Below are 25,494 nucleotides of genomic sequence, written 5' to 3' on the forward strand. Positions count from 1 at the left end.
TAAAAAGACAATATGGTTTTGTCAAGGCAGCCTTTACTATTGCCCATGACCGTGCCGTGAGTAATGTCCATGTTAACCAAGCCCCGAACATTTTCTGATCCCATGGCACTTTGCATGTCGGCAGGGCCTCATAACTGTGATTACATGGGAAAACACCAGTGTCCAGGACAAATTCTAGCTCAGAGGTCTTCCTTTACTCTCTATCTCCAAATGGATATCCTACAGTGCTATGAAGTGTTTCTGTGCCAGAAAAACTGGTTCAATCATATGAACAGGTATTATAACCACATATTTTTAAAGGTGTGAAAAAATTGAGAGGATGTAAAATCTCAGATATTAAACTGGCTTGAGAATGGAAGCGAGATCTTGGAAAATGACTGAGAAAATTGAAAAATGCCAGTCTGATTACAGTAATTTCATGTAAAGAAAACACTGCACATTGAATACGAAAAGACCTTTAAATCTAGCCAAGAAAGAATCCATGAAATAGCATACATTCAAATGAGAAATAAAGCACACACTCTTAACAATGGAGGAAACTGAGCAACAATCCAGTATATGTGAAGTGATGGATTCACTTCATCTCTTGAAGTTTTCAAAGTAAGACTGAGTGCCTTTCTCATCAATAGCACTGATGGAGCATCAGGGTGAATTATAACAGTCTGAAATGCATGAGGTCATGGCATACAATAGAACTTTGCTTTTAAGCTGTAGGACTTTGCTTACCTGCAGATTTCCTGGTGCCTGAATTGTGGGAAACAAGGGAGTGAAATGAAACCAAAATAAATCAAACGTTTATCAAAGGAGATGAACAAGAAAAATGGGTCCTAGCATGATAGTTGGAAAAATAGTAAAAAACATGTGAAATAAATAGAATGGGCAAATTATGTTCTCAGATGCCTACATATTCAGATATACCAGTGTAAACATGTCCATGTGAACAGATATATACCGTACCCTACAAATAAAAGAATTACCTGCAAGGCTACTTTAATAGGAACAACTATTTTAACATGAAGAAGGAAAGAACTGAATTTACAGCAGCAAAGGAGCTAGATCTAAGTAAATCTAGCTGTTTGCTGAGATGAAAATTTAACTTGTGAAGCAAAAAATACCTTAATTCTGCATTTCTTTTTTTAACCGTAAATTAGAGTTTGTTTGTTTTTATAATTAATATTGGGCATCTTTCAAAGAGACTTTTCCGAACCTACTACTTGTTAGCAGGAACCAGTTACGGCTGAGATACAGGCAACAAGGTAACTTGTGCAGTCCTGTGCCCAAATGACTAAATTGGTTATCAGTTGGCACTTCTGTGACCATCAATGCTGCTACGCCCTTGCCAGTGCTGCTTGGGCAGCTGGGTGCAATGGGAGCTTTGGAAAGGAAAAATCCTTTCCCTTTTGTGTTCTCCATCAAAAGAGGCTGACTCCAATCAGAGGACTCCCATCCTTCTCAGAAAGCACAGACGGCTCTTACCCAGCTTGTCATGTTTCCAAGCTTTATGCCTCACCCAGGCAATTTCTCCTGATCCAGAAGCCACAGGCTAACCAGCTGCCATCATCACTGCTGTTGGAGGGACTAGCTACAAGGAAAGAAGGAAGCTACTTTTAAAGGAGATTCGGTGAGGAACTGTGGGCAAAATTATTGTTGAATTCTTTTGGAAGCAGTAGTCTACAAAAATTTATTATAGGGGCATCTTATGCATTGCCAGTAAGGATAACAAAATGAAGGGAGACCTCAGTCCAGGAATCACTTAGAAATTCAGAAAAAAAACCCACAAAGCAAAGCTTCGAAATATACATTCATAAACAACAAAACATAAGTTATATCACTACTTGTACAGCTCTAATCTTGGCCTGCTTCATTGCCTTTGAAATATTCATTCAGTTGTCAGCAGATGCAAGTTAAAACATGCTCTTCAGATCTTTCTGTCTTGATCCCTCCCTGACAGTGTCCAGCCTAAATCCAACTTTACCAAATATGGTGCCATTCACTGGAACAATTCTCAGATAAAGTCTCCATTAAAACAACCAACCAACCCATCAATCAACACCCTCAAAGAAAGCACTCTTGATCTAAAAACACTTCGGACGAAGCAACTTTGGTTCTTTCCTTTAGAGGTCGGCAAGTTTATTATCACCTTCCTTATCACACCAACAGAATGGGAACGTCCCACAGCACGGCTGCAGCCACGGCTTCCACACCACGTTGTACACGGAGAGCTGCTCCGGGACTGGAGTCAGTGTCCTGCGATGCTCTTCGATGGCTCTTCCCATCTTCCTTATTACAGTGTCAAAGAGGGGCTCGGTGTCAGGCGACAGAGGTTTGGCTTCAGAAGGGTCTCGCGAGAGATCAAAGAGCAACGGAGGGTCGTGATGGGTCACGCCTTCCCCAAAACATGGGCAAAATCCTCTATCATAACAAGCCCCAGCTCCGAGAGGACGGAAGACAGGGGTCACGTAATGAGCTTTCCAGATGGCTCCACCTGGCAGGAAAGAAAGAAGGCTTGCAATGACACTGGTGGTTACCACAAGGCATTAGAAGAGTGAATGTTCTTCTAGAGTTCATTTCTGGTTGCACTTCAGCTCTACACTTACTAGTTCATATAGTATTGTAATTTCATTTAAAATTAAAAGTGTCACAGAATTAAACCAATAATGTAAAATGATTTCCAACATTTTGAAATGTCTCCAAAATTTTCAGCAAGTATCAGTTATCTCTCACTTTAGTTTTTATGAAGACATGAAAAACAAATCTGGGGTTTCCATGGCTTGCTTCCACGGTACGGTAGCAGGACAGACAAAGGGCTGAGGCAAAGACTTCTCCATGAGACAAGGAGGGCATGGACTCCCCAGGCCTTGCATTCAGACAGAGAGGTGGGTGAGACGCATCCTGAGCTCCAGTAGCCTGCCTGGCATGCCACGTGCCTTGAAGCCCTGAACAATCTCTTTGTGCCATACAATATAGGCAATGCTAGTAAGTTGTTTACCACCTTACACTTGGAACTACTTGGAAAGCTGCAATCCCAGAAAAAAATGTGTCAGACAAATATGCCCTCCCATAGATTGAGCCTAATTCTTGGCAGAGAAGTTCTGTACTCACTGTCCTTCTGGTGCCACCGCACGGCGTGTAAGTGAATGCCACAGTAATGAAACAGGAGCTCGTGCTCCGAGTGCTCAACTGTTCCTCGCAGTAAAGGCATCAGATCCCGGCCATCAATTACCCTAGCAGAAAAAACAGAGACCATCAGAGTGGGGGAAGCTGTACAGGACTGCGTTCCTTCCGCACATCTCTTGCTGGAGCTGGCAACTCTGAACGAGGAAGGTGCTTGTAGAAGATTGCAGGTAAATGGTGAATCTCAAAGTAGAGAAGAGGTGACTGAGCTGTGGTAACGTTTATGTGTCTAGAAAAGGAGCAGGAGTGAAAAAGAAAATGTCAGACTCTGCAAATGTGTTTCCAAACTAGATTTTCCATTGTTTTGGGAGAGAAGGAGCAATAAAGACACTTGTGTTTGTACCTGTCCTGGGGTAGTGCCCCTCCAGCCAGATGAACTACTGTAGGATAAATGTCCATAAGGCTTGTAGGTTCATCAATAACTATGCCTGCAGGTAACACTCCTGGCCATCTAAATATCCCTGGGACACGGATTCCTCCTTCCCAGCCTCCCATAGCTTTTCCACCTTTCATTAAAAAAAAAAAAAAAAAAAAAAAAAAAAGTTTTATTTAAAATAAAGATAAATTTTAGACAAATGTTATTGTGTTATCATGAGATAATTCTATCTTTATGAGCCTTCCTTACCCTTTTGTTTTTACTTCTAAGCTCCTTGTCCTCAGCATCAGTAAAAGTGTGTTCACTATATCAGACCCCTTGAGTGACCTTACACACTTACTTCCTTCTGTTGTATAACAAACACATTGTCCCATCAGAACTCAGCGTCAATAAAATTTTCAGGCATAAAGTGCTTTCCCAGCTTAGTTCTCCTCTCTCTTTTACAAACCTGTAACATACCTGTTATAGGTAAGGCAAGGGTTCAGATGCAAGATGCAACTAATATTTAATGAGAAGTTACACATGCTTAATCAAAATTACCTGTGATCAGTTGCCTCATGAGGAAATGCCAATTGAAGAATTCATGCTTATAAAGAACACCTGCACATGCTAGAATTGTCTAATTTTTTTAATGCCTGATTAGAATGAGACAAATTTTCTTCCCAATGATAAATCACTGTTACTGCTTGAGTGTACAATCTTACCTAAGCTTTAGCAGTATCCTGAGTACTTTACTAGTTGTTGCTGGGTTGTCACCTTCCCTGCCAGCTCTTACCTCTGTATATTCCGTTCCAACCACCCAGCTGCCTTTTGCCTTCTTGTCTTTCCAGCCATCCACCATGATCAGAGGCAAAGTAAACTAGTGTAGTATTTTTCAAGCCTTCCTTGTCAATAACATCTAGAACCTGGCCTGTAAACACAGGAATATCTTTGTATTAAAAAGTAAAAATATCACTTATGCTACATAAATTTTAGCCTCTGACTTGTAAAATTTCATCCATGTAATTTTTTATCTATGTAGTACTGCTCATTGTTTAAAAGAAGAGTTTTTTAGCATCAAGATTTGTAGTTGTGATTTCACTGCCTGTAAAAGCACAGATTTGTGATGTGCTGTAACTGCTTTATTAGTAGTATTATAACAAAGGAGCGCAAGAACCACAGTCACAGACCAGAAGCCTGTATTTTAAAGTGCAGAAGTGCTGTGTGCTGTAAAAATATGGAATGAAAGTATGATCCAAAGCCCCTAAAAAGTTAGATTCTGGATCAGTGATGGACATCATGAGAAATGAGGAAAAAAATGTCATGTACTCTTATCTTATATTTTCTACACCGCAGTTAGTATTTGCATTAAATTACTGGCTGCATATAACATGCATTAATAACATAGTTCTTTTCTATTTAAAAGTTGTTCTTCGGCTGTTTCTGATACTTAATTATATTTGTGGTGTGTAAGTGTTTGACAGGTAGGTTTGAAAACCAGTTCTTTCTGTATGTGCACCTGATTCTTATCCCTTTTGCAAATGTGGCTACATGACCATAAGGGGTTCAAATTACCTGATCTTCAATAATCACAGAAAACAAAATAATTCTCACTTATTTAGTAAGAAGAGCAGGAGAGGTCCTTGACAGAAGTCAAGAGGAATGGTTAAAACTAGTAAACACTGGATAAAAAACACCGAGTGAACAGAGACTCCTTTGGTCCAAGACTACAGAAAATAAAGAGGCAACACTGTAAGACAACAGTGCTCATACAAGATCGACAGATGTTCACTAAAAGCTTAGGACTTTTTTCTTCTTGTTTTTAATACTCTTATTCTTTCAATAACAACTGAATTTTTATTATATATTCAGACCTAGGTATTAGGTAGTTGGAGACACTGTAATTTGCTATCGTGACTTACCCACCATCCAGTCCATCTCCTCTACATTGTCTCCATATAAACCATGACGGCTCCTCCCAAGAAACTTCTCTGTGGTGAGAAGAGGGGTGTGGGAATGCAAAAAAGAAAGAAAGAGGAGGAATGGCTTGTGCTTATTTCTAAAAAACAGAAATCAACACTTTGTTGTTAGGGAGGAAGGTTCTCAATACATACAGAGGTCAGTCATAATGGAAAATGGTATGATTTGCATATATACATATTTCAACAATCACTTCAGAAACATCTTACTTTGTAAGGTATTAAAACCCAGTGATTAGGATCTGTGTGACGAAATAATGTTTGGTGTCTATACAATGACCCTCGTTATTTCCTGAATCACACATTGAAGAGTTCCAGATTGAAGCTCCACTTTGTGCTGTTGCAAACCCCCACAGTGCTACTGAAACGAAGGCAGTAGGTTCATCTCCTGCCAGCTGTTGCCCATGTGTCAGTCCATAGATAAGGCTCTCCTCACAGCTCTACTTCTCCTTCCCCAGTCCCCACACACATTTCTGCCATCAGCTGCTCTCCCTTAAAGCTACAATGTTGATCTCATCGATTGAAATATGTATTTCCTCAAAATAGCCTAGAAATATTCAATTCAATGCATGGAAATTTGGAAACATTATCAGCTTTAGTGAAGTTGGGAATAACAGACATCCTTAAGCAGCAGCTAATTTTTGGTTTAATCATATGATCACATTATTAATGTTATTAATAATTAATAGACATAATAGTACTTATAATCTTATATAATACTATAAAAAATAATAAAAACTTCACATGGGAAAGTGCTGTTTAAAAGTTGCAAGACATGCAAGAACCAGAAAAATTGTGATCAAAGGAAACACACTTTACCTTTCAATAAATGAAATGGACTCTCTCAAGATAAGGGATGTAGTCCTGTCTGTCACCATTGGCTGCTCAGTAACTTCATGGTTTCTCATCATAATGCAGTTCCAGTATCGTACAAACCCGTAACTTGAGAACCAGGATATGAAGAACAGGAGACTAAACCCAGCAAGGCAGATCAGCATTTTCCAGCGGACTGAAATCAAGCCGGTCAGTCTTCCCAGGGCAGCGGTGAGCGTAACGAGGCCAATCATCTGAGTGGAAAGCCAGAGTTTCCTTCTAAAGGCTCTGTCCATCTCTGGTGTTTCATTTGGTTGGCAGTCACTTATTAGTGTAAAAGGCATCCCATAAAAATAGTCAAACCCATGGTTTAAAGGGTGATGACAATGGTCATTGCGGGATTCACAGTTAACACCTTGATGCCACTTCCCTGAAAATACAGATTATTAGAATGTAAAGAGATAATATTTAAAAATGGACTTTTCCTCATACAAAACATTTCTCAAAAAATGGTTGGTTTTTTTCCTACTTGTGATAACTTCTTCATCCTACACATATATACCAAGTATGTACTAATATAATGGGATATATCTTATGACTGATGAAAGCAAACCTCCTCAAATGATAAATTTCCAACAGAGTTATTGGTACTCTGTATACATATTCACGTCCTGTAGCTTTGATCAAATGTAAAAAACTGGACTATAAAGGGAACTAGAAATGAAGAAAAATTCAAATTTTCAGAACCAAGCAAAAATGTATGGCCTTCCTGAAGACCTGTCAAGTAATGAAATAAGAGGAAAAAGTCCTTTTGTAAGCTCAGGGCAAAATACCATTGTTCTGTTGTCCTGTTGTCTCTTTATCTTCAAGGTGCTATGCAGACTTGTTTCTGGAAAGTTTTGAACAGCTTGATGTCAGGACTATGGGAATGCTCAGCGATGCGTTGGTGCCAGACAGATAAGGGAGACTATGGATAGTGTAGACAAGTAACTTGCAGCTCAACAGTGGGTTTGGTAGACAAACCACCAGATCCAGAAGAACTTGAGCTCAGGATTTCTCATGAAGCTGTACATATGTAAATAACTTTGCTGATAATAGTATCTCTGTGTACTGGCTGAGAATAAAAGGCTTGTTTTATAAGTATTTTTGCCATTTATTCGTATTTCATCAAATTTAATAAGTCAAACCCTTCTTCTTTTAAATTCTGAAGTCTTCAGTATGAAAAGGAAGATCTCCTGACCTTTTGCAATACAATTTGTTCTTCATTACGAACATATGTCCTCTATTATGATGAATGGCACATCAAACTATGCACTTGCTTCCCCTCCAGACTATTCAAACAGACTGGTTAGGCACTTACACAGAGACATAAAAAGTTGGCTGATTTGGCTTAAACACTGAGGCTTGTGAGTATCTGAATCAAGCAACCAAAATCTACGTCTCATCAGAGAGATGCAGTTTAATTGCATTTTATGATCTCTGATGTAACGCAGCCCTTGGATACTAGATCTATAGATCAAAATAAACTTTTAGAATTTTACTTGAAAACTAATTTGCAACTAATTCTTATTGTGGAGTAAGGAACTGTGTACTTACAGAAGGGTATTACCCTAAACAAGTGGTTCACTATGTTACCAATACATGTACTGGCAGCCAACCCCGAGCAGGTTTCAATAGAATTGCTCTGTATTACAATAGGAGCAGAAAAAACTGCTTCAGAGGAAAAAAAAAAAAAAAATGCTGCTTTTTGGACATAAATATAAAGAAAGAGTGAAAGTTCTGTTCTAGGTGGATGAATTGCTTTCAGCTAAAATCTCTACTCAGTTTACCTCTTGGCATATTTAGAGCCAGCTATAGAATGAAAGGGGTTTGTAATCAATACATTGATGCATTGGTCATAAATACAGGTGCAGCAAAAGTATCTTTGGACTTCAGATACACTCCAACACCTAAATCTCCAGCTGAGGTCGATAAAGGCTTCTGACATGCTACAAAAGACTCAAATCTCCAGAAGACAAACTAAGTGTGTAATTAAGATAAATTAAGCTTTGAGGGCATATGTTAGACAACATTAGTTTTTGGACTACAAAGAATCTGCAAAGGGCTTCCCAATGAAAAGTCTCATTATCACATCAAGCTGCAGGTTATTAATAGGATTCAACTTCGCAATTAAACGGGTTGTGCTCAGAGCAAAACAATCACAAACCATTCAGGTGAGACTATTTAGTGCTCAATCAGCTGTGGTGATGTGGGTAGATATTGTACAACATTTCTTGCTTCATGACTTGAATGTAAAGTTGTTCTTACAGGGGTTTTTTGTGTCACTTATCACCAGTGCTTTCCATCATTCCCTACAGTGTAATTAATCAGATTCTGTCAGTCCGGTTAAACTGAGTGATGCTCTTGGTGTCTATAGTGTGATTTTAGCTGAGATGCCCACAGGGGAAAATGCCAGCCCATTTTCCTAGCTGCTTCTAGGAGGTATGCAGCACAGCCTCCCTTTGGCAAAATGGAGACAAATCTGATTGTTTTGTTAGTGAGTACATACTGAAACCAAGCCGAAGCACGTGGCTAATAGGTATGGGCTTTTTTATGAGCTGATTAAAATAACTAAAATAATATTGCTACAGAGCTAACAGGAGAAGAAGGTTCAGCAATCTAGAACTTAAAATGCTTGGAGAGCTTTGTTTAGTATTGTCCTTTATGGTTTAGATTTATTCTGCTGCATAAATACAAATCCATTCCTGCAGACACTTTTCTTCATAAATTCAGTTTATTTGTGCAGCCGGTATTTTTACGTGTCAAACGTAGATTTTGGATATTGGCATTTAGATGCTCAGGTGAGGTAGGGCAAATAGCTGAAAAATCAGTGCAGGAACATTTGTGTTTTATCAGTCTGTGGAACTACGTGACATATCTAAGATAAATAATTATTTGAAACTGGATCATGACCAAACGTTTCAACTGTATTAAAAAAAAAAAAGTCCTATAAAATATAAAGTAAAATGGAATTGATATTAATGCTGAAGGAGGCAATGTTTTATGGGCTGTACTGAAATCTTGGTGAACTATAGTGGCAGGCTATAATTAAAGAAAAAATAATTGCTTTGTTTCTGTTTTTGAAAGGCCAAATCCTGTGATATTATGAACTGGATGTATTGTTTTAAGTAGCATCTGTTCCCTTTTGTTGTGAATCTGCTCTGAGCTGTGTATAGCATCATCATCCATGTTTAAACACCACTCATGTTTTTGTATTTTATGAAATACTATTAGAATAATTATCATATACCTGGTAGAATAGTATTCAAGAAATAGTAACATATTTTCCATTATGTATTTTAACAACCACAGCTGTGCTTGAAAGCAGGTCAACAGTATTGTTCTCTTTATCAGTTGCCTGTTCTTTTAAGAGAGATTGGTTTTGGTCAGGATTTCTTCTTACAAGATATTCTTAAATCAGGAAATAAAAATATTACACCTGAGGTATAAGCAGTTGCTAACTTAAACAAATGGTTTGAGTGAGCCGTGCAGGTGAAACACGTTCTAGGCCATCTTCAGGAGTGTCCCCGTACCTATCAGTCCTGTGCTGTAGCCTTGCTGCTGCAGTATTTTGGCAAAAGTGGTTTCATTTGGAGGAAGCCCTCCTGAGCCGCCATTCCAAAAAATAACACGGTAATTGTTTATAGCATCCATCCCTAAAAAATACAGTAATAAACAATCTTAGTAAGTATAACCGGTAGAGTACTTTTATCAAACATACTTTCTTGTTTCTTGGTTTCATAGGTATTATAGTGTTAAATGTTTATCCTAGTGCTGTTTGTTTGGGGAAATGAATCTAGGACTCTGGACAAGATTAAGAAAGAATGAAGTCTCTCCATTATATAATACCTATTCTTCTTTTTATCTCATATTGAGACATTTTATTTTATTTCGTTTGGAACAGTACAGTTGTATAGGAGCTTTTATATACCACAGTGACATCCAGGTGGTATGAAGAGTACTTAGTGTGATGGTGAGGGCAGGGAGACCTCAGCCCTCTGTCAGCCTCAAACTCCAGCTCGCATTAGGCTGCCTGGGAACTCAAGATTTCCCTGCACAGTGGCATGGCTGGTCTCCGACTTCTGAAACCCACAGAGCAGCTATCTAGCACTGCAATCTTCTCTTCACCTGCAGGTTTACACCCTGTAATTTAGCATTATATACTGACATAACCCCATCATACAACGTTATGTGAAGTACAATCTGTCACGGGAGCGCTGAGTGTCTCCGGCCCTGTTGTTATAGTGGGAGAGAGTCTGTACAAGCTCATGTGTGTTTTCAAGCTATCCATCTCAGTGGGAGCTGTCATGGTAAAAGTAGGGCAACATGTCAGCTTCAAAATGCCACGGGAATGAAGGCACTGAAGATCATTTGCAATAGAACAAGCATTAGAGAGTTGCTGTTAGAAACATGTGGAGCTATTTGTTTTTCATACCTCTTCATCTCAGGGATGCAGTTTGACAGGATAGTATTTTTTCTTCAAAAACAGAACTGGGAAAAATAATATAGCTGTCAAACTGTTATTTCATAGGATGGATGAATCGTGACACATAGGTAACAAAGCTTTCCTGTAAGCGACTCGTTCTGCACCTCGACTGGAGGGAATGGACACACATCTGCATAGATCTACTCTGCTCCCTGCAGCGCTAAGCTGTTTCTGGTATCTGATGAGGAGTCACCTATGACAGAAGTTAATGTAACTAGTGCTTTAGAAATGTGTTATTATTATTCATGTTCTGTGTAATGACTTTTTTTGAGTATAACAATTTGTACTAACTCCATTCTGGCTGCAGCCTGTGCAATAGAGCACCGAAAGGCAACTGAAGTTGTGAGCTGGGGGGAGCGTGCTGCTCTGCAGAGCTGGTGCTTCTCTGCTCTGCTTCTCCCCAGCTCACTTCATTGTACCCCATAAATAGATGCCACCTCAAAGGTACTAGGCCTAGCTGCTATGTCTTTGTGTGCCTCAGTGAGAGATGACGTGTCCGTGGCACCCCTTCTATTTGCACACCCTCGTTTCTTTTGTGCCCGTTGTATGACATTGTTCCCTTCAGCAATAAAGCAATGTTTAAAGGCTGCTTGGTTTTGCAAGGCAAACCTGATCGGATGGGGTATCTGCCAGTGAGGAAAGCTGCTCTGCTGGGGGTGCAAAGTGGAGCTGCAGCGATGTGTTGGGTCAGTTTTACTCCTTCCTTTGCCAGCTGATCAATGTTCGGGGTCCTAAAAATGCAACCAAAACTGTCAGATATTATTCAGAGAGTGTTCAAGGGAATGGGGATGAGGAATAATAGACTTATCTTTAATTTGGGAAGTTTCTTCTATTTGAAGATGGCCAGGGAAATATTTAATTTTTTTATTTTATTTTAATTTTCTCAAGTGAGGGGGGGTTGGGGGATTTTTTTTTTTTTTCTTCATTAACAATCGCTGTCTGGGTAAATTTCAAGACAATCATTCCTTCTTGTTTCCCAAGTCTTATGAAGGGCCTTGCAGAAATGTACCCCACTGCTCTTGAGGAGAAAACTCATGCCTCGGGGATGATGCTATGCTGAAGTGGAGGCCGGGCCATGCAGAGCCCCATCAGGTACCTGTCAGAAACTTGCTGGCTGGTGCCAATCATGGTGAGATTCTGAGAACTTTGCTGGATGAGAGGAGTGATCGTACCAAATGTAGTTTTGTTCAGAGAAGTGACAAGCTGGTAGGCAGCCAGCTTGGTAGGAATATTGTGGTGTGATTTTCAAAAAGAAGGCAAATTCTATGTCCTTGGGTCTGAAAAGAGAAGCATTTCCTAGTAACATAGCTTGTTGCACTGGTTTATACTGTATTTTGATGTGAGACGGGGAAAGAATGGCAAAATAGAGTTAAATGAGGTAATGAGGCCTGATATATTGAAAGATGGGACAACGTTTCTATCTTCGGGTATGTGCAAGAGCTTAGCTGTTTCTCATTGTCGGGCAATTAAGGAATACACAAGAAGAGTTGCAATACTCCCACAGTAAAGCAGCTCTGGCTAGCAGAGCTGGCCCTGGGAATGCCCTCTAGACTGTGAGATAATCCCATTTCTCTATGAAATGAACTTGAAGACAGCTCAAACAGCTGATGATGGGCAGAGGATTGCAGTCTTACATTAAATAACACAGCAGCTCTGTTCACTGTTAAGCTCAGTTTCCTTACCTGATAGTATCATTCCCGTAGCAACCTACATCCCCTATGCCGAGATCATCAGCCATCAACAGGACAATGTTTGGCTGTGTGATGATGGAGAGCTGTGTCAGTGGTGGCTGCAGAAGCAGACTGAAAATCAGGGGTGTGACCAGGGATGTCCTGAAACACAGAAGAAGGAAAGAAGCCAATGACCTGGCCATTCACCACTCCCACCGCACGTGGCTGAAGATGCTCCCGCGTGAGCTTGGCTGCAGACCAGACCACTCTCTGCCCAGACATAGAGGGTGTGTTAAATTTTGATCATTGACCCAAACAGATGTTAGGAAAAGGAAAATGCCAGGACCACAACTTTAAAATCTCATTTTCTCTTTCTTTCCAAACTTCCTATGAGCAGTCTCACTTGGGAATTTACATGCGGCAGATGACATACAAGTGATTTTGCTTTAGGGGCTTGGGATATTTTTTAGAAGTTGGTCTGGGAAACTGAGAATGGGATCAGCTTCCTCCGACATCCTTCTCGCCCCGACTGGGACCTTTGTGTTATGAAAAAGTTAAGAACAAGAAAAACAAACAAACAAACAAAATCACATTGTGAGTATATTTTATAGATCAACAATGCTGCTTTTTTATAATACAGTATTACGTCATTATTAAACTTCTTTCACTTAGATCTAAGTACGAAATAACAATAATTCATGAACTTTTTTCTCACCAATGAGATGTTGGCTGCCAAATCATTTCTGCATTTGGAATGTTCAGATCCTGCAAAACCAAGAGAGAGAGAGCCTTGTCATGTTTGCATCTTCCTACTAGTCATTGCAATAAAAATAGATAAAAAACTTAATCAAAGCCTATCAAAATTATGTTTCATTTACTTCAGTGCACCTCAGATCAGACCCTAAATGAAGAAGAGTACAGGCATTAATGTTATTTTTATGGCTAGCACTTCTTCACTACTTAGAGGAATTTTTGTGTAGAGAAGTTTATCTTAAAATAGCAAAAAAATTCTCTTTTGTTACACGACTCAGCTGTATGAAAAAAACTTACTGTTCAGAAAGGAAGAGAAGAGATTTTTAAAATCCAGTCCTCAATATAATTTATTTTTCTGTAATCACAGAGGCAGTAGCAGCCTGCTGCTTCCTCACATAATGTGCCAAGTTTCCTTTCATGCTTGTAAGAGATATCTTTAGTTGTAGAAATGCTAGTCATCCTCTTCCAACAATGACATTTTCTTTAGAAGACACTGAATTTATGTCCTCTTGTTGTTTGACTCTGAGCTGAGCCTCTTCCTTCTTTGTATATGTCAGATTTCGGGGTGTGATGCTCTTTTCTCCCCCCTCTGCACAGCTCTCTGCAAAGGTTCCTTTGGGACTTTCTCTTCCACTGCCTGTGAAAGAGGCAAACAGAGAAACTGTTTAAAGGCTTTGAAGTAAGGGCCAAATGACCTTGGTTCAAAGGCTTTAAAATAGACTCCGTTCAAATTTATCCCATGTCTGGTTGAACTATCCCTATTTTATAAATTATGTTGCTTTCACATTTTGTTTTCCAGAAATGATAATATTTAGCAGCTTGGTTAATATCCATAGTTCTTACATTTTATTCATCAACACTACAAGCCTCAATGTGAAAATTAAAATTTCTATGCTTAGAAAATTGGCATCCAAACAGCACTAAACACTTCTGTACAAGCACCAATGCTGATGCAGCATCGCTATCTACAGACTGCATTTCCTGCATTTGGATTTGTTCCTTTGCTGCATCCTAAGTAGGTATAGGAAAGATACCAGAGGACGCCTCAGCCATCTTCTATGTACGCATACTATGTGCCTCCAAATCAGCTGAAATAAAAGGGAGTTGGAACTATTCAGATTTAATTGTGTAATTGATTGTCACTAACTGCCTGTTCTTCACAGTAGAGATACACAGATTCAAAGCACAGCCTGGAGCTGAGGGCTGAGCTTCCTCAGAAGCTGCCTGTAAAATAGCAGGGAATGGGAATATACAGAAAACAGTTACCACGCTGACAGATATTATCCCTGCCAAGCCATTTCCTTAGTGAAAGGTGATGGGAGTCCAGCCAGAGAAACTTCAGCGGCTCTGGTGGGAGCAAGAGGGTCCGTGAAAGCAGCTTGCCCTGTTCCTCCCCTTTCTTCATCCATTTTAATAATCCAGGCAGGTATATGTTGCAGATCTTTCACATTTTACTGCTTTCCTTTACTGATAGGACTGTTTTGATCTGCCTTTACTTTTCTATCAAAACACTTACAAGATACTGAAATCCCAATTCAAGCCAGTTTGCATAAGAGAAAATATTCATATTTTTAGATGCACTCAGATACACTTTTCACAAGAACAGTACCCGTTTGTGGCATCAGTGTCTCAGTGAAAGTGACTCAGTGAAAGGTCTTACAGGTAATTCCATTCAATTTGGTACTGTTCAGCGTGTGAAAATGTCTTTTAAAAATTCCTATTTTGTAGACTTGATATAGATAAAATAAAAGCCAGACTCGTGATAACAAGTTGCCAGCAGCTCTCACTTTATACACAGGCTTGTATGAGAATAACGTTGTAAAGGGGAATTCCTTTTAGAGACTTTCTCAAGATATTTTTATCTACAGAAGCAAAAAAAAAAAAAAAATTCCAAATGCCCATTAAAATTTTCCTGTGCGTTTCCCAACATAGTAAGGGAGGAATACGGTACCTGGTCAAGTTATGCTCAAAGCAGGCAGCTGATAGACTGGAACGTGAGCTTATTTTCAGTTGACTTAAAAGCATTCCAGATTTTTCAGCACAATGACTGCTGCTACAGCACAGCGTCTGACATCTGTTTCTGAAGGCCGTCCTTAAATCTGCCCTCGCGGCTCATGCGCACTTCGCCACAGGAAAGCTGTGTTATACCAGGGCTTGCAAGCGGCTGGATGGTCTAACTTCTCCTGGAGCCCCTTAAGCTGCGCAGCTCACTGCTGTGGGCACAACGGTGACATTCATACAACGCGTGAGGGCTGGGGAGCACCACAGATGTAGCTGAAGTACTTTCTGTCCAGCTACCGGTTTCTCAAGGGAAGGGAAGGACCTCCTTCAAGTCTGAGACACTCCCATGAAAGGCACTATAAATAACAGGTTCTGTCTCCTCGTTTCCACCAAGGAAAACAGAAAATCACTGTACTTACAAAGCAGCAATTTTTTTTGTCTGTAGAAAGAGAAACTGAGCAAATATCTTCACTTCATGGCAGCCCCGAGTGCGTGCAGCCATGCCAAGGTCATCTCTGCACACGCTGTCAGAAACGCGTTTAGGGTGTGGGGAGGAAATGCCGCCAACAGGCCTGTATTTGCTTTTTCGGAAAATGAGTCATTTGGCTTCACTTCTGGGTGCTGCCTGTTTTCTAGTCATCACTCAAAGGGACGAATTAAGGTTACATGCTGGCTAATGCTTGTCTTCTTGATTTTTCTTTTTTGAGTCCTGTTGTACTGAGTGTTTTTGGAAAGCGTGAGATATACACTCAAACAGCAATCTTGCTTTACTGACAGAGAGTTTCCTATTCTCATATCTTAAAAGAGAAGGGAGACGTTGTTAGGAGTTGGTGGTTCATCAGGAATTGCAGTGCTCAGGTTAGTTTGCTAGTGGAGCATCTCTGAGGCAAGTTACAGCACCATAGGTGATCCCTCCCCTGCTCTCCCCGACCCCAACATTTCCATGCTGGAGTGGTTACAGCCAACACACACTCGAGAAGTGACATGTCTAGTTTTCCTTCTCCCACTGCCCGCTTCCTTATCCCAACCTATGTTACGGCCTCTCAATCCATACCTTTCCAGTTCCCATTCCCCTTCACTGTGCCTTTAGCACTTCAGGATTCATTAATGTATATAGCGTTTCTTGTTGTCTGATGCCCTCTGCTGCTGTATATTTTCTAAAAAGAAAGCACCTTCTGAGGTGCTGAGGTTTTCTGTCCAGGTTTCAACCAGTCCCAACCAGGCCCTGCTGACTGGGAGAGCCCCTCTTGCAGCTGGGGTCTCCTCCACAGCTCTCCTATTCTCCTGGTGTTTTTCCAGGACTTCTTGCAAATTCTATAGTATCTATAATGGAGAACCACAAACTATAATTGCTATGTTATTTACTAAATTTAGAGTACAGCAGAAAATTGAATGCATGTCTGCAGTTACGCTGCAGGAACACGTCTTGGTGATTTTGTGCGTAGCCGCCTTCTAACAGAGAGAGAGCTAGACCCGATCACTGCTGTAAGTAGCAGTCATCGAAATCTGGCTGCCGGGACTTACCGTCTGGGCACAGCTACGGTGTAATGAAGATTTAGGAGGTAGAGTAGTGCTTGTGGGCTAAAGACTTTCCTCTCACAGTGACAACTGGTGCTTATTTTGGTGTTTGATCTTTGGAGGAGGGAAAGGTGAATGCCCTCTCACTGGTGCCACTTAAAGATGGCATTTTTAAAAGGTCGAGGCCCAGCTAATTCTGTTTCCAGCCACTGCACTACTGGCTCTACCTGTTTTTCTGTGGGGAAATCTTTAGGAAGTCTATATTTGTTCAGAATGCGGAATGAGTGTGGAATTTTGCAGAAGCCTTGCAGACTCTTGTCTTTTACCCTCATTTTCTTTAAACCGAGTACTGGAGGAAGTAGCACTCACTGACCCTATTAAAGTACTTCAACATCTAAGAGTTGAAGGCCCACGTTATTGGTGGTTTGATACTAGGTTATGATGATTAAAAGGCTCCCTCTAGCGACTAAATTATTTTTGAATTCTTGTTATGTTTCAGAGAACATTTGATTCACACTCTACCTTTCTAAAAGTCATTGCACAAGGATGTAAAATGGTGTTATTTCTTTGAACTCTGATTTACACTAGGTCTTCAAGGCCTGAATGCCCACAGGCAGTCGCAGAGTCTCACCTGTTGTCCCGGAGCATGTAATCCAAGTTTGCGACACCAAGAAGGAACCTGGTTTGTGCACTCCAGAACTGCTCTGCAACGTTAGCCAAAGGGCAGTAAGTAGGGTTGAGTGGGTGAGCTACTTCAAAAGCGAACTCCTGGTCTGGGGTAAAGCAGTAATTCGGATGCCCTAACTCCTGCTTAAGGCTCGACTTAGAAGGCTGCTGCTCACAAGTCTCAGAGAATGATTCGGATTACTTACACACCATCTGACCTCTCAAGGAAATCTAAAAATCAGTGTGTGTTTCCATTTTTTGAAAAACAGTTTGCTGTGCTGTCTAAGCATAACAGCCTACTTCGGCCAGTATAAATGGTAGGGGCCAGGAACCTGGATGTAGGCATGATCTAACTCTTCAGCAGAGTGGGATGGGAACTTAGATAAAAAATGGAAAGCTTTTTTCTGGATCTTGCTCCCATGATTTTTGGTGGGTTTTGTTTTTTTTTTAATTAAAAGCCATGCATAAGGTATATAAAGAACACTTACAACAGGAGCCATGGCTCTGGGTTTCCCGTTCAGGAATCCCACCTTTTACAAAAGAGATGAATGTTAGCTCTCTTCAGAGTAGCTTATAGCTTGTTGCAAGGTAGTTAAAAGCAAAAAGGGCCATGACCACTCTGTCCAGACCAGGAAAAGCTGCTGTAGATGATGTTCAGTGGGAAAGACATAGTCTTCTGCTTGTGCTTGCCTGCACAAGGTGGTGCTTAATTCAGACTCCCAAGACTCTTCTGCTGCCCTTGATCATGCACTTTTTTTGTCACAGGTTTACAGCTTCTTTTTGTTTTGTTGGCTTCTTCCCACTCAGGAGCGCACAGCCCTTGTGTTGTCCCACAGAGGTGGCCACTTCTCTGTATGCCACTCTAGAGGGGCACCCACCTCCTCTAAGCACCATATCATCACTCCCACCATTGACCTCTCTGGACAATGCAGGGCAAGTACACATCCATGGCAGTCTGCATTGATACTGCTTTTTAGGAACAGTCACATGTAAGTTAAATGCTTAATAACAGGCAGGTCGTCTTTTATCTCTTCCTTCTACTGCAGTGAAGGTAGTGGTAGCTTAATGTGTGTGAAAACATATGTACATACCAGAATTTACAGAGCTTATTTCAAATATTTCTGGTTTTTTCTCATGGGAAAGAAGAGCAAAATAGATTTAGAACAGTTTATAGGAAGTTAAGGCTGCTAGAGTAAAATTTACACTGAAAATATTAAAAACCAAACCAAGAGTGTTTCACGAGTAATACGATCAGTACAGAGTGGAGAGATCTGACACCCCCCCCCAAAAAACCTCCCGAACCCTATGGATTTTTTCTGACAAGCTATAAAATACACAAAACAGATTTTTATTTTGATAGCTGGTGGAAGCAAGGCACATATCTAGCATGTTCTTAAAACCCCTGCCCTTTAAAACTGCTTAAATCTGTAAGAGGCTGGGATAAAGCACAATAGTGCATGAGGATCTGAAGGTATTACCTGATCCCATGTTCTGCTGCTTTATGAATTTTCCAGCACTGCAGCTGTTCTTGCAGATACCAAGAGCTATAGTCTCAGTGGGGTGCTATTCCAACTACAGTGGATGGTTAAAAATCTGCAGTATTTCATTCCAGATTGTCTTCTGATGCTGAGACTAAATACATTCACATAGGCAGAGACTATTGAGAAAAATTACTAAGAAAATTTTGCAAAATACTTTTACTAGCATGATAATTTATAAGATAACATAGTGAAAAACCACAAGCCACCACTGTCACTAAATAAACGCTAGATAAGGCACGCACACGGTGTCACAGATTTTCAATGTTTTTATAAACTTGAGTAGTATGAAATCAGGAAATATTTGTGCTAATATACTTTATCAAAGATTTTCAATATGAAGTTTAGGAGGCTTTAGTTTCTATTGCTTATTAAGTAGCAATTAATAATAATGGGTATTAATAATTGGACATGGTATAAAATTCTAGTAAAATAAACAGCCTAACAACTTTGAGTATGTCATATTCAGGTCAATTTTTCTGTCTACTGGAAAGTGATCATTTAAACCATGATAGAGGAAATCTATAATTCAGCATCCACAGAGGCATGGAATCTTAAAAGGTAAAAGGTCTTGAGACTCCTTAACAAGCTGGGAGCCATACCATAGAGCAAGTGTTGCATACAGATTGCATATGACTTGCAGGGGACAGAACAACACTCATGTTTGTCTGCAAACAGACCCAATGGCAAAGTCAAAAAGAAACTCTGGAGTACATTTTGGTAACGGTTACTATTCTACATTTATAGACACGTTGCTCCTTGTTACTACAGTTCACAAGTTAGCTTAAAACTATCTTCAGTATTTTTCTGGCAACTGCCACAAGCTGTAGTTTCTGAGTTTAGTATTTCAAAAGCCATGACACATTTTAATTTCCTTTTAAATAATATTTTTGTATTACAGGCTTCCAGGAGAGCACTTGTCTTTCAGAACTGAGGATCGACTTCAGAGTAGATCCTCTTGCTTATTTAAAAATCACAAGTCACATAAATTGTCCATTGCAATTACAACAGTTGAGCACCTGAATGGCTCCAGCGCTGCAGAAAGGAGAAGTGCAGGTTCATCACAGGGATTGTTTGCACTTTCAGGGAATGCAGCTTTGCTCCAGAAATCAATGGTGGGAACATTCCTAATGAAGCCACAAAGAAACAGCTTTGCTGTGATGGTCTACATAGAAAAAAAACATGGATTAGGAGGCCTGAAATGTTTTTATATCAATGGCATTCTAAAGCCAAGGTTGTACTACAGACTTCTGCTAGCAAAGCTATGTTGGTCAAGGGTGTGAAATGCATTTTTGCCAGTGTATTGTGGGAAAGAAATGGCTAAAATAAACTAAAATGCTAGAAGTGATTTTTTGGGTACAAAATGCATCTTCAGCAGAACTGATTGGCTGTTACCATATTCCACTGTGCCATTTAAGCACTCTGAAAATGGATGTGGTCTCATGCTTTTCAGTCATGAATGTGCTGTACCTTCTTCTAGCATCTCACTTCAACATCTGTAGGTTTGCAGGGAGGAAAGTAAACAAACATATCAGAATACCCTTGGAATTTTTGCTTGTACCTTACATGCTGTGATCTGGAATCCAAATACTATAGCATCTGTAGCCTTATAAAAATGCTAAGTGCTATATTTCGCTCTCGCTACACCAATTACCTATCAGTTTATGAAGTTATAGATTTAATTCCTTTTCCCCCATGTGTACATTTTATTTTAATATGTCTGATTTTCCTACCCATTCCCTCCCTCTTGGCTTTTTGTGGTTTGTAATTAAGCACTGTAAACCTCCCTTTTTATGAGCCAGTGAATTAAATTCTACTGCTGGTGTTGCTTGGGGAAGGTCACCACTACAGAATATACCCACAAATGTAATTAGAAAGTTTTATCTTTTGCTCCTTCTATATATATATATTGAGTCATTAAGAAATGTCTTTGAAATTGTGAATTCTCTTTCATCTTCTTGTTACAGAAGTTTAGGTAGTGACTTTACAACTGGCATTGTATTAAGCAGATTTTCAGAAGCAGAACTAGAATTCCCTTCTTTCATTTTTAAAATGAACAAGTCTGTGATACTTGGCAAATACTTCTACAAAAAACAAGTAAAATTTCCTTGTATTTTACATGCCACATATTTACTAACTATAGCACTCTTAAAAGTCTCTTTATTTTTAGTTTTATCCTGGAATTTACCAGCTTGGGTTTACCAATGAAGCAGATCAGATTTCCTACAAACTGCAGACTTCCTTCCTTCCCGTATTGTGTTACAGGCCCTGGCCAGTTTCAAAATATTAAACAAACCAAGAGTTTCCCCTGTAGTTTTATAACTTAACTGGTCTCCAACCATAAGTACTCAGCAATACCAGGTACTTTATTTCTGCTACGCTGCCAAAGTCAACGTTTGTCTCTAGGGGCTCTCCTAGCTTTTGATCATCAGCAATATGGGCTACCTCCGCATGCAGGTTTACCAAGGACTCAGAGAGGCTCCAGGCTCTTCATTCATTCCCAGGTTTCTTTTCCCTGCAAACCCTTTCCCCTCCTGCCCCACCGCAGCCCCACAGCACACCCTGACGTGAGCCCCCTTGCTTCAGTCTTTACTAACCCTAAATGCTCACCGCACCGCAGACCTGGAGATTCAGGTGCTCCCTGAGCAGAGTCTTGCCTTTTCTCCGGCTCTCTCTTCCTACGCCCTCCCCTGTGTGGGGACACCTTTTGGTGTTTCAGAGGCTGGGCTGCCCACTCAGCTGCTCTCCCAGTGTTCGCTAAAATGGCTGAGACCTGCTATGTCCCTGGACATGGGCTTCTGTCTCTGCCAGAACTGGGGCTGCATTACATCTCTCTATCTATCTATCTACCTATGCTTGGAAGAAAATTAAAAGCAGACTATTGGCAATGAAAACAGGTCCAGATGCAGTAATTAGGAGAATATTTGTTATGCTACAGAGCTAAGTAGTTTGTTAATAGGTATGGAAAATGTATCTGAAGAAATGCTGATTACCATAGCCAAACAATTTCCTGTACTGAAGAGAAGATTATATGAACAGTATTTGGTATTACTTTTACGTGCAAGTTTCAGGCATTCATTAATGTAACAACCGTGATCCAAAGTGTATTGACAGCTTCCATATGCTCAGACCAATAAGGAAGTTTTATTATTCATTATTTAGGCTCTGATATTAACAATCAGCTAAACTTTATTGTATTTACTGCAACATACTAAACTCTAAGGCAGAAATTATCTAACAGGGCAACAACTGAAGAAGGTGAAATAAAGGAGTAGTAAAGATAAAATTTGTGTGCTCCTATACATTTTAAGTAATTTAACACATTTTAGGTATACAGCAGGTGCATGGCAGTTATTTTGGTTATCCCAGCTTGTTGGCTTGATTTAGCCAGCAAGTCAGGTAGGGATTTAAATTATGCAAAATATGTAATAAATCCAACTGGAATGTACCCAGTACATCACAACTAATATTTTTCCATCTGATGAATGGACAAAAGCCTTGTACATAATCTTCAGGAAAACAAGCTTTTTAATATAAAAATCAAGTTTGCATTTTTCCATTCTTTGGGTTGAACTATAACATATGCTCAAATGATCAGGGTAGAAGCCACATGCCTTGTGTAAACCTAAACTTTTTCTGCATCTGCTAACAAAGGTGCATACGCATTACACTTTCAACCCGAGGTTCTTAGTTAAAATACTCTACAAAATAAGTAACAAGCAGTTATTTGATTCATGCCCCATTTTCTATTAGTAATGCTCCCACCCACTCGCTGCAGTCCTCATTTGTGGCTGGGTTTCTTAATGTGGACACCTCGGTACTTGTGGAATCCTATTACATTTTGGTGTCTTAAGTGCTTTGGTATCCTATTTCAACATAAAAAACCACCCCATTTTGTCTTTCATTAAGAACTTCCAAACGCTTAAATATCTTCTGGCTAAAATCTTGGTGATTTTAAAAACTTACTGAAGTTGTTTCCTGAGAGTTTGTTTTCACCACTAGAGGGTAGAGAAGTACAGCAAGTAAAAATGCCCTGATGTACAAGGGAAAAAAACCTCCTTTTAGGATTCAGAGGCTCCTCCATCGTTATTTTCAACACGACTGTTCAGATGGAGTCAAGGTAACAGAATACAGCTCCCAGGAAAGAGGTGAATCAAAACCAGGTAATTCCCTAGATTACTTGCAAACAAACTTCTGCAATGTATTTGAATATCAAGGTTCACTTCAACCTGAGTGTTATGTTTGCAACACTGAGCCCAGGTAGTCTCTAAGGCTGGAAATCTGAAGCTGATTTATGCATTAGGTAGCCTAAACTACTTATTAAAGTACACAAGTACTTTAATAAGCCTGCGTTCATAAGCCTGGTGGGATTTTTTGATGAGTACTTGTCCTCTGCATCTCTGCTTTGCAATCCAAAACTGTAATCATGATAGCCATTTTTGTGATGTGTTTTAACGTCCTCTGAGGGTATTTATCTGTATGCAAGAAAGCAGCATCTGGGAATAGGTAGGTGTTTAAAATACAATTAGGCTGGCTTCTAACCAGCTGGTGATATAATTAAAATATAGTATGTGGAATAGTATATCACTGCAGCATCTCAAGGTTAAACTCAGCTTCTTGGTTAAAATTATCTGAAGGTTTATGCACTGTAACTAAAGCATCTGTAAGTTACAAACTGGACAATTAAATTCTAAGACAACTTCTTTTGAATATATACAGCAGAAACAAAATGTACGGAATGGAAGATAGTTATGTACATCCTTTGCCGCTCAGAAGTTCTTTCTAACATAACCCAGTAAAATTTGTCCTCCACTGAAAACAACTGCACGTCAAAAAATTTTGTTGCAGACAGCTCAGATACTTTCTAATGGATTCCTTAACTCTTTAGAGATGTAATTGGTGTACAGGGCTTTAGGGGACATCCCTGAACTCAGGGTTTGTTCTATATGAATGTTCTCTAATTTCAGTCTATACATGCTTCTGCTCATTCATCAATCTGAAGGGTACTAGTTCTGATGTACTGGGTATATTATAATTCGACTTATATATTTTGCAGAATTAAAATCCCCACCTGACTTTCTAGCTAAATGAAATCACTTTCCTAAAGCAGTTTGAAATGCCATACCATTTGCAAAAGAAAGACTTTAGATGTTCCATGGGCTTTGTTTTACATTTCTCAGTGATACCACTTTCAGCTGCCTGGTGCTAGGACACTTGTCGTCGTCACTGGGGTTTTGCAGCACTGTGCTCCTCGTTGACAGAATTTGTAGTAGGATGTCTGGTAGTGCTCTGCAGGGGATTTAGGGACTTCAGAGGAGCTCAACCTATCTCAGATATGAGAAGCTACTCTAAAAATGAAGAGTGGATACCAATGATTAGGCTGTCAAGAGAAATTGATTAACTCTCAGTAAGATACAATAACTGGAGATTTTTTTTATTTTCTGTTTTCTCTCATTAATTTTTTTTTTCTTCTGTGGAGTAAAACCCTGCTCAGAAAATAACATTTTCCTCTTCCAACAAGTCATTAATTGCTATCTGACTCCTTAGGTAAGAAACACTAGAAGCCAGTGAATACTGTTTTAGAAGCATGCCTATAATTAAAAGATAGACACTCCCCCTCCCAAATTATACGTAAAGTAAAAAAGAATCAGAAGATAAATACGTCTTTTCACAAAGCTGAATTTTTATATATTCAGAACAGATTTTGACTTCCTTAGAGTTTGCTAAAAGCATTAGATGAAAAACTCCCACTTTATTTAAAAAACATCTGCTGTAAAGAATTCCTCCTTGAAACAGTCACCTTTCATTGCCTGCTGCCATACACATCAACGACTTCGCTTCAGCTCCGGCTGAGGCAAAGAAAAACAAAGTGGGAACAGACGCAGGCCCAGTGTGAATGAACGGCCTGAACCCTGTTTATTCCCCACTTCTTGGCGCAGACTGTCTGATAAGAGCAGGAGGGGGAAGTAACAGCCCAAACCTCTCTGTGTGGAGCACTACCTATAGCCAGAGCACCACCTATAGACCTAGCACCCTCTATAGCTGGAGTACCACCTATACCCTAGCACTTATAGCCCCAGCTCTAGGTGCTCTGGAGAAGAAAGGGTGACTTTAACCTACCGCAGCTGTGGGGAAAGGTTTATTCCCACCTACTGGGTCCAGTCAGCTGCGCTGACCCCAGCCCCGTTCTTGAAGCAGAGCCAGAGGAAAGCAGTCGCTCTGTGCCAGGTGCGTTAATGCTGCTGAAAATTAAGCAAAAGAGTGCGACACAGAGGCTATTTGGGAAGGGAGGCAAGAGTCTTTTTGGCTTCTTTGCAGTCTGAGCTTGTGAATAAGGAGATGGACGTAGGGAAACCTGAGGGTTTGCTCTATGCTGTGCGTGTTGAGGGTGTGTGTTTACTGCAGGCACCGTTCGAGTGATTGTCATCCAGCTCAGGGAGTGCCTGGAGTCTTTGCTTCAATTACTGCTTCCTCATTAGTGGTATGTTCTTGGCTTTGTCCT

At 40.0% G+C, this 25,494-nt stretch overlaps 1 protein-coding gene across 1 annotated transcript; it reads right to left on the minus strand.

Moving 5' to 3' along the window:
- Positions 1-539: 539 nt before the first annotated feature.
- On the minus strand, positions 540-15,742 carry LOC126053016 (arylsulfatase D-like). Its single transcript, XM_049834499.1, has 12 exons — positions 15,221-15,742; positions 13,567-13,906; positions 13,232-13,281; positions 12,529-12,678; positions 11,456-11,577; positions 9,894-10,016; positions 6,328-6,751; positions 5,452-5,588; positions 4,326-4,460; positions 3,518-3,680; positions 3,103-3,224; positions 540-2,485 (listed from the first exon to the last, which is right to left on the minus strand). The coding sequence occupies exons 3-12, from the start codon at positions 13,255-13,257 to the stop codon at positions 2,115-2,117; spliced, it is 1,773 nt and encodes a 590-aa protein (XP_049690456.1). The 5' UTR covers positions 13,258-13,281; positions 13,567-13,906; positions 15,221-15,742; the 3' UTR covers positions 540-2,114.
- Positions 15,743-25,494: the final 9,752 nt, after the last annotated feature.

The sequence above is a fragment of the Accipiter gentilis genome, chromosome 31, assembly GCF_929443795.1.
Source record: "Accipiter gentilis chromosome 31, bAccGen1.1, whole genome shotgun sequence".
Lineage (NCBI taxonomy): Eukaryota > Metazoa > Chordata > Aves > Accipitriformes > Accipitridae > Astur > Astur gentilis.